The sequence below is a fragment of the Myotis davidii genome, unplaced genomic scaffold, assembly GCF_000327345.1.
Source record: "Myotis davidii unplaced genomic scaffold, ASM32734v1 scaffold125, whole genome shotgun sequence".
Classification (NCBI taxonomy): Eukaryota; Metazoa; Chordata; class Mammalia; order Chiroptera; family Vespertilionidae; genus Myotis; species Myotis davidii.
This window is the reverse complement of record NW_006299390.1, coordinates 6,765,203-6,775,294: the sequence shown is the minus strand read 5'-3', so window position 1 is coordinate 6,775,294 and position 10,092 is coordinate 6,765,203. Positions and strand designations below refer to the sequence as shown.

The following is a 10,092-nucleotide window of genomic DNA, read 5'->3' as shown; positions in this document are numbered from 1 at the left end:
AATGCTCATTGCATATTATCTTCAGTATATAGATTTTGACAACTTTTTACATATCCATATGCCATTGTTTAAGGAAGATGGACAGATTTTTAAAGATGAACCAGAAATAGCCATTTAATTTGATCGGGTGACACCCTTAGATCAGGTGACAGCTCAGAAAGCATCTCCTTAGTCAAAGTAGAATCTTTGAGCATGAGAGAATGGTCTGTTGGGTACTTTAGCAGAGAACTGCTTTTGCAACCTACATTCAAACCAGAGTTGTGCTCTACATCTGGAAAAGTTTGAGCAAATAATCTGACGTGATGGGAAGCGGTATTAGCTCAGAGAGTAAGGAGTCAGCCAAACGGTCAAAAGAACTGGAGAAAAAGCTTCAGGAAGATGCTGAGCGAGATGCAAGAACTGTAAAGTTGTTGCTATTAGGTAATATTTTACTTCCTTTTGCTTTCAGACCCCTGATGTTTTCTTCAATTGTGTTGTATTTACTTTCCTGAAGTTTAATTTTAAGTGTAATGCCTTATGGGATATTTATTATGAAAATGTGGAAACAAATAGACTTTATGTGCACTTTGTACATATTTACTCATTTTTATTTACTATTTTATTACGTTTTTATTAAGTAGAGAGAAAATATTAGATGACTCAATTTCTCTGTCAATAATACAATTTATTATAATTAAGAGAAAACTCATATACATTTATTATTTTATTGCTTCCTATCATAGCTCAATGTCTGTTTTTTTAATACCGAAAACAACCCTTTAATTACAAGTTATAAAGGTTGATGTTATTTTGTTTGAACAGAAATACATTGTTTGATAGTCAAGTTAATGTTATTTAATTACTGGTGCTGCTAAAACTAATTAGTCTGAAGTTATTTAAATAGTAATGATAAGGTACTTAAAATTATATTAATAATATTATTCAGGCTTCTGAACACAAACTGTGATATCGTCTGAAAAATACTCCATTTAAATCCTTTTAGGATACTTATATATTCATTGAGGTAAGAAATTAGGTCTCTTCTGTCTTTTCAGTCCCTCAAAACTTAGCACAATATTTTACCACAGCTATAAATTCAATAAATTTTCAATGAATTGAAAGATAGAAAATAACCTATAAGCCACACATTTTTCTAAACATTAAAAGATTCACCTGTAGTGGCCACTGGAAGAGAAATATGTTTTTGAAATAAAAATAAAGACCTATAACAGGATACAAAACAAGAGCTTTATTTTAATCATAGTTTTATGTTCCTCCTGCTCCTCGTTATGCACAAAAAGACTTCATTTCAGAATTGTGACATTTCACGCTAACTGTCCTCATACTTTATTAAATTTATTGGACTGACATTGGTTAATAGGTTTCAAGTATCCATTTCTATGATACTTGAATTGTATATTGCATTGTGTGCCCACCACCCAAAATCAAATCAGCTGCCATCCCTATATGTCCTTTATCCTTTACTACCCTTCCACCACCTTCCCTCTGGTAACCACCATACTGTGGTCTGTCTATGAGTTCCAGTTTTATATTCCACATCTGAGTGAAAGGATATGGTTTTTAGCCTTTACTGAATGATATACTTTGCTTAGCATAATAGTCTCACTTTTTTTTAAAGTGTCCTTTTGCTCCCAGTGGCAAGTGTCTCAGACTCCAGCTGTGGGATTCCCAGCACTTGTTCCTCAAAGGAAAGGACACATTCTCTCCCTTCATGCACAGGTGCTGTGGCTGCACACTTGTCCACAGCACTTGCAAGTAAGCACCTAGAGCATCGGTTCTCAACCTGTGGGTCATGACCCCTTTGGGGGTCAAACGACCCTTTCACAGGGGTCGCCTAAATATATCCTGCATATCAGATATTTACATTAGGATTCATAACAGTAGCAAAATTACAGTTATGAAGTAGCAACGAAAATAATTTTATGGTTGGGGGTCACCACAACATGAGGAACTGTATTAAAGGGTAGGAACTGTGTAGGAAGGTTGAGAACCACTGACCTAGAGGTTGGTAACTTAAAGGATGTTGGGCCAGCTCTTATGAAACCAGCAAACATACTTTCCCTAAAACTACAAAGTATTCTAAGAAGCTTTGATCAAGAGTGAAGTAATATGGGCATAGGAAAAGCAAATAAAATGTGAGAGGGAAAGTCAAGCAGTCCTATAAATATCGTTAGTGTTGTTTTTTTCCTTCAGGTCTAAAACCTTTACTTCTTTAATTTTCTATGTGTTTATATTGTCAATACCACACTATATTTTTTCAATGCTGGCATCTGAGTTTTATTATTTTAAAATATTATTCCAATTTTCTGGCTCTTATAAACATAAACCTATATGGAGTCTAAAGATTTTTAAGAATCTAGTTTAAATGAGCTTACATTTGCTAAGTTAATCAACATTTTCAAAATTTCCAGAGGGTTGCACTTATTCAAAAATGTATATTTTGGCCTGGTCAGTGTGGGTCAGTGGTTGAGCATGGAATTATGAACCAGGAGATCACAGTTTGATTCTTAGCAGGGCACACGCCCAGGTTGAGGGCTCAATCCTCGGGGGGAGGGGAGGGAAAAGGGGGCCAGGGGGGAGGGGGGATTGTGTGGGAGGCAGCCAATCAGTGATTCTCTCTCATCATTGATGTTTTTCTCCCTCTCCCTTCCTCTCTGAAATCAATAAAAATATTTTTTCAAAAAAAAGAAGGGCAGATGGCAGCATCTAATAGCTTACTGTAATGTCCCTTTCCCCAACAGGCAAAGAGCACTTAGGCAAATGTTTTGCATATATTTGGTTGTTTGTTTTAGATTAATTTATCTCTAATAATCAGGGTAGTTTAAACATTGACTCACAAGTCTCTCACATACAAGATGTAAACTACTTATGAAGGTATTCCATATGTAGCCAAATGATGATATTTGCTAATGAGATTAAATATCCTGTCTCTCTACAAATGACTCTTGTTAACTATAATTTAATAGAACCTCTTTATATAATAATATAACAGAACATTTTTATATTTACTTTTTCATTCAAACTCGGAACTATTGATTGAAGAACAGTATGTACCTTTTAAATCATATAACAACATGAGAAGTTAACAAAAAGTTTTACATCCCTCTAAACTGTTAGGAGAAAAGGAGGGTAGGAAACCTTTACTTGTGTAGAGACCCCACGTTATACATAAAATAAAATATGCTTCCATTTAAGATTTTAGACTTAAATTCAGAACCCATCTTCTATTTAAGCTTTCTCCAAATACTGACTCATAAATATATCAAATAGAATTTGAACCCAGAGAAATAGGATTCAAGATAAAACTGAGGGTGAGACTCATCAAAGTATAATAATATTCATTTTATTTATTAGATACCAAGGCTAACAAAGCAGAAGTCATGGGTTTAATTCTAGCCTCAATGTTTTATATTCAAATAGAATAAATTTGCTATTTAGAATTGTTCCCCCTTTAATATATCTGGATATGTCACTCTTTGACCATTATTTAATATTGTGTTAGAGGCCTGGTGCATGAATTTGTGCACAAGTGGGGTTCAGCCAGCCTGCCCTGATGAGGCCTGATTGGGTTGAGCTTGTGGGCGGAGGGGATGCAGGAGGTCAGCCACCCCCGGGGCCACAGGAGGTCGGCTGGTCCTGCCTCCAATGGGGGAGCTGATTGGGGAAGGGGATGGTCAGGGGGGCCACAGGTGGTTGGCTGGCTGGCCACACCCCTTATTGGGGGCAAGGGGCTGATCAGGTCCCAGGCCAGCCAGGGGGAGAGGCCGCTGCAGTTCATGTCATAGCGACTGGTCGTTCTGGTCACTCCAGTAGATCCATCATTCTGGTATCTTGGCTTTTATATATATATAGATTCTCTCTCATACTTTTCCACATTTTTTTAAGTCAGCTATATTAGCTATGTTCCTCTTAAAATTCTGAAATACTTTGTCTCCTTAATCTTCTACCTTAATTGACATCATAACTTCAACCCTGCATGATCCCTCTAAGGCTCTCCATTTACCATTGTTCTATGACACTATTTCCAATAACTTTCTCCATGGTGATGCTATTTAATGCCTTTTTAGCCCTCCCTGCTGATCTAACACCCCTCTCAGGTAAACTTCTAATTCCCTTCATTTCCAAGTGTTGTAGAATAAAATGGTAGATCATTTTCAGTTCCTTGGCTAACAAGTTGCTATTTTCAACTTTACCTGGGCCAATAATTATTTTACTTGTTCCTACTTTTCTGCTAAAATACTCCATAAGGCAGTTGTGTCTGCATTCCCAGCTTCACTGTCATCCAGAACCCCGCCCCCCCACCTCAGCCTAGGTGGTTACCCAGGTACAAGGTAGGGTCAGGGGGCCACAGTTTTAAGAAAGTAGTAGTATTTCATTTTCATTTAAGGCCAAGGTTTGTCTTTGGATCTCAGTATTTTTCAGTTTGTACTCTTTCTTGGGGACCCCATATTGGGGCTTAACTCTCACTTCTGGAAGAATGACTCTAACATCCATTCTTTTGTCCAGTTTCTTGATCCATATTTGCAAATTTCTGTTATTTTCAATGACCTGATTGCCCTTTGAGATATCTCAAAAGACTTTTCTAAGGTTATTTTGCTGCCCATTCATCCCCAAAATTTGTTTTTAAGAATTCCCCAATTACATATTTTTTCCATTATCTCAACTCGATATCTCAATCTTCTTTAGCTCCTTTTTTTTCCTGATCCTTTGTCACAAAATTTAGTTTTAGCTCTATCTCTGATAAAATGGTTCTCATATTTCTCTGTTTTTCTCACTGCTTCTGTTATGGCTTTTAATATAAAAGAAAACCCTATAAAATATATATTATTATTTTGATTATTTAGAGAAGAAAATGAGAACTCAGGAAGGTAATTTAGTTTCTAAGATCACAAATTAGTTTACAGGAGAACAAAGCCTTTTATTTTTATCTGTGTCAGTTTTAAATTAGTACCTGAATTCTAATGTTCTCATAGTACTTAGAACATGTCTGCTTTTACTCTCCCCTGAATTCCTGCTTAGAGCAGCATGCTTAGTACAAGGCAGCATGAATGCATGAAAAATACCAGAATCAGAGTGTAAAATATCTCTATAAGTTGTTCATAGTGATGTAAGCATATAACTGGTATCCATCTGCCTATTATCCGTTTCTATCTAAAATAGGTCTGTGTGGGGGAAAAAATCACATAATTCCATATTTTAGTTTCTTCATTTTTTTAGCCTAAAGGTATATTAATAAGATAAGAAAGATGACATCTTATTAAAAATACTTCAAACTCAAAGAAGGCTCGTGTTATGTTTTGAAAACAGAGTGTGGCAACAGCAGGTTCACAGTTGTGAGCATGCACAACTGTAAATCTACTTTTGCCCATCCATGCATGATCAGATATTTTTAAAACAAGTATAAAATTGGAAGCATTCAAATAAAACTTCACTAGAAAGTAAAGATAATACAGACCCACAATAATCTTTATCACAAGTGAAACATGCTTAGTTTGACTGATAAAGTATTTTACAGTTATGATGCTCATTATTAAGATATCACAGAAATAGGTAGTCAGACATTCTAATCATTATAGAAATATATCTGACACCATAAGCTTACTAATGTGTTTCACTGAAGAAAACAACCCAAAATATTACTTATTAAAATATTTACATTGATTTTAATCATCAGACAGTTACTGAATATTGGACACTATATTGTAGTTCATTTGAGCCAAAACTGATGACAATTGCCAGGAAGCAAAAAAATATAAAAATACCTACTCTGCCAAAGGATACAATTTTAGGTGTTTAAAAGAAAAAAGGCTTTAGCTGGTTTGGCTCAGTGGATAGAGCGTCAGCTCGCAAACTGAAGGATCATGGGTTCGACTCCTGTCCAGGGCACATACCATGGATGCAGGTCTGAGGTGTGTGCAGAAGGCAACCAATCAATGTGAGACACATCGATGTTTCTCTATCTCCCTTCCTCCCTTACATTCTCTCTAAAAAACATCAATGAAAAAATATCCTTGAGTGAGGATTTTTAAAAAAAGATTTCAAATATTGAGAATAAGCTTTGCAGTTTATTTTATGTATTTGAAATTAAGAAGGGAACATAATGTTACATGAAGGTGGCAGAAAGCAAGGTAGGGATTGGGTTACAGGATAGTTAACAAGATTATGTACTTTTAGAGGGTGGTCACTTATTTTAAAGGTGTAATAACATAAAATAATGTATAGAAACAATAGACAGGTCTTGCTTAAGGCAAAATAAAACTTTTACTGGAAAAGTTATATGACTAGGGGCATAACAACTCACCATGACCTGCCCAGTTAGGAATTTATTATTAGACTAGATGCCCAGTGCACGAAATTCATGCATGGGATGGGGGTCCTTCAGCCTGGCCTGCACCCTCTCCAATCAGGGAGCCCTCAGTCCTAAACCGGCAGTTGGACATCCCTCTCGCAATCCGGGACTGCTGGCTCCCAACCACTCGCCTGCCTGCCTGCCTGATTGCCCCTAACTGCCTCTGCCTGCCAGCCTGATCACTCCCTAACTGCCCTCCCTTGCCAGCCAGATTGCCCCTAGCTGCCTGTGCCTCGGCCCCCTCCACCGTGGCTTTGTCCGGAAGGTCATCTGGAAGATGTCCGGTATAATCAGCATATTACCCTCTTATTAGTATAGATCATCACCCTGTGAGGTTACTTGTACAGAACCCTCTTATCTTCCATAATAAAATATCTTTAAAATAGCGATGGTGGGGGAAGTTATCCCAAGAATGACTGGTTAAAATACTATTAGAACGTTCGTTAATATTACTTACCATGTTATCAAATTGAAGGAGAAAACCCAACATGACTATATCAGGAAATACACATGCACACATACATGTTAATGTGTGGGCATGCACACACATGATAAATGTGTTTCATCCATTCTTTTTTTCTTCGGTGTCTGTGTCCATTGGTTATGCTTATATGCATGCATACAAGTCCTTTGGTTGATCTCTCCCCTTTACCCCCACCCTTCCCTACCTGCCCTCTGGGGTTTGACGGTCTGACCAATTCTTAATAGAAACTTTTATCAAAGTAGAAATAGAAGGCAATTTCTCTAACCAGATAAACAACAGGTACAAAAACTTTCAGTCACTACCATACTCAGGGGGAAACATTTAGCATTGTTGACCACATACAGTGAGTGAACAAGGACTTAGGGTGATTGATGGGAATTACATAGTTTCCTGACGTCCACCTTCTCCTCTTCAGTGCTTTTTTCAGGGATTTGGGGGAAGGTGGATAAGGCAGTATTTCACAAGTGAGGAAACGTTTGGAAGAACAGAATGACATACAAAGTCAAATTTCCGGGTGACCTCAATCAGCAGAAATATTTGGCCCAAATGAGCAAAATGGAATCAAAAGATGACTTTAATTTGGGTTGAAATTCAATTATACCATGTAATATGTGGGAGAATTTGTTTGCTAAGAGGTGATGTGAAAAAGAAATTCGAAAAAGTTAACTGCTACAAACTCAATACAAGAGTCTGGTAAACAATGTGATAAAGCTACAAAGAAAAAAATAAAGAAGACACACTAATCATGGCCCCTATTAAGACAAGTGTTCTCTTTAAATACAGTATCATGAGCAAGGCAAACCCAGGTTCCATCCCTATCCTACTACATCAGAACATCAGTGCTGTTGACAAATCTGATATCCACAGAAAAATTTCAGTACCAGTGTTTCAAAAGGACATTGGAGTGTGTTTCAGAGGGTAAGGGCTATAAAAATCATGCTCTACAAGTAAAAATGAAAGGAATGGAACATTTTATATTTGAAAATTTTATTAGAAAATGGAGTTTGCTTCAAATATAAGGAAATGTTCAGAGCTCACTACATGTTAAAGTATGTTCTGGGTATTTTATATCTCTAATTTAATCTTCCCAAACCCTAATAGGCAGATATTAATAATCCGGTTTTACAAAAAGGATACTGACTCTCAGGTTAAACGTAATCAAGACACCCAGTCAATGTCAGAAATGAGCGCAAGCTCATATTTCTTTAATTCACAAACATGAGTATTTTTCTATTCATTTTTCTACCCTCAGTCTAGAATATCTGAAAGGTTGTCATATGGCAGAGACAGATAATTTTGACATTGTTCCATGTGAAAGAGAAATAGTGAGTGGAAAAAAAATTAAGTTGGTTCAGAAAAGACTACCTTAAGAATCTTAAGTACCAACAGTCTTCAAAGAGATGACAGCAGACACTGCATACCAATATGTCTCTGAAAGTACACTGCTTTCATATTGATTTAAAATAATTTATGCATTTAAATCATTTTGACTTGACATTAGTAGTACATACTACAAAGAAAACGACATTATAGCAGTCATATGGGAGTCAGCTGACATAGCTTCTTTGTCTTAAATAGATCTGGGATTTTGCATGAGTGTCATGGTCTCTACAAGGCTCCTTTTCCTTTTTCTCACACCAGAATGATGAGATGTGCATAGATGGCTGATTTTTAAGGTTTCTTCCTACTGTACCATTATGGGACTTTAAAGACCACCTACAAAATAGTTTATGCATGATAAGAATTCAGTGTGTTTATTCGAATTTTTCCTGTTTCAACAAGTTGTATCAAATGAGCAATCAAGCCTTGAATGTGTTCAGTGAAGTACAGTTACAGGTATAGATATCATAAAGCTTTAAAATTGTTTTTGGTATTTGCAAATAAAAAATGTGGAATAACATTTCCAATTTATTCTTACTAAGAATAAAAAAAATTATGCATATTAATGTATGAATTAAGTATAAACTTAGATATTTAATTAATTGAAACATTATCTACTTCAAAGAAATACATGCACATTTTGTTAAAAGTCCCTTAGTATGCCTTGACCCAGAAAATAATTTTATTAATGACTACAGTTTGGAAGAAATTATTTCAGGATGCCCTCAGCCTGTGCAAATATATTGTCTTTATATCTATATTTGGCAGTGTAACATGATCTAATCTTTAAAAAAATGGAAAGTTATTGTGAACTAAGACCTAGAATCATTGAGAATGGGACTCAATAATTTATTTCTGAAATAGCTTTGCAATAGAGTTTCAAATAATAAATAAAATTTTGGACAAATTGACTTTTCTTCAGGAACTTTATTCTGTTAATGCTGTAGTTTATTATACTGGACCTTCATCTAAAGATAGAAGTCACTGCAAAAAACAAGGAATAATTCAAAGACCTTTTGTAAGGTCTTCAAATGGTAATACTAATGTGTCATATATAGTTTCACACAGAAGCTATAAGCTATTTTAAAAATGCTGATTTATTCAGTTTACCTAAATCACATCATGAATGACCAGCTCAGTTATAAAGAATTCTTCTACGATAATAACCACTTAGCCTCCGAAATACTTTTGGAAACTTGCCAGGTGTAATCAGTATGATTACTAATAGGCCATATTTATGAAGTATGAAAGACAAGTCAGAATGTACTTTAATTCTGACACAGTCAAAACGTCACTTTTACCCCATGTTATAATAAATTTTTGACCAGTTCATCATACAGAATGAAAATAATAAACTTGGTTGTGATTATTTAGAATATTTTATGTGCTCAAAATGTTTCTTAATTGATAATGTATTAGTCCACAACACATATGCTAGTACAATTCTGGAAAATAATTTTATAATTTTTTTTTCTTATTCTCAGGATAGAAAATTTATTTAAATAAAAATGATCTAAATTACTTTCACTTCACTTAGAAATACTAGATAGTATAGTATTATTTAAGAAAGTGTGTTTAATGGTCAGGAATTAGACATTCTTTCTCAGTCTCTGAGTTTCTTCAAAGTTGAAACATATAATTTTATTAACTAACTAGAGGCCTGGAGCATGAATTTGTGCACAGGTGGGGTCCCTCGGCTTGACCAGTGATCGGGACCTATCGGGGCCAGTTGGGGGGAGGGACTGGGGGAGGTTGGCCGGCTGCAGGAGGTTGGCTATGGGAACGCACTGACCACCAGCGGAACAGCTCCTGCATTGAGCATCTGCCCCCTGGTTTTCAGTGCATAATCATAGTGACCAGTCTACTGGTCATTCGTTCA

General features: G+C 35.9%; 1 protein-coding gene across 1 annotated transcript in view; it reads left to right on the top strand.

The window, feature by feature from the left end:
• Positions 1–234: 234 nt before the first annotated feature.
• GNAT3 (guanine nucleotide binding protein, alpha transducing 3) overlaps positions 235–10,092 on the top strand; it is a 45,215-nt gene continuing 35,357 nt past the window's right edge. The window contains exon 1 of the mRNA XM_006774917.1: positions 235–420. Within this exon, the coding sequence (XP_006774980.1) occupies positions 303–420 (118 nt within the window). The 5' untranslated portion in view covers positions 235–302. The remainder of the gene's footprint in view (positions 421–10,092) is intronic.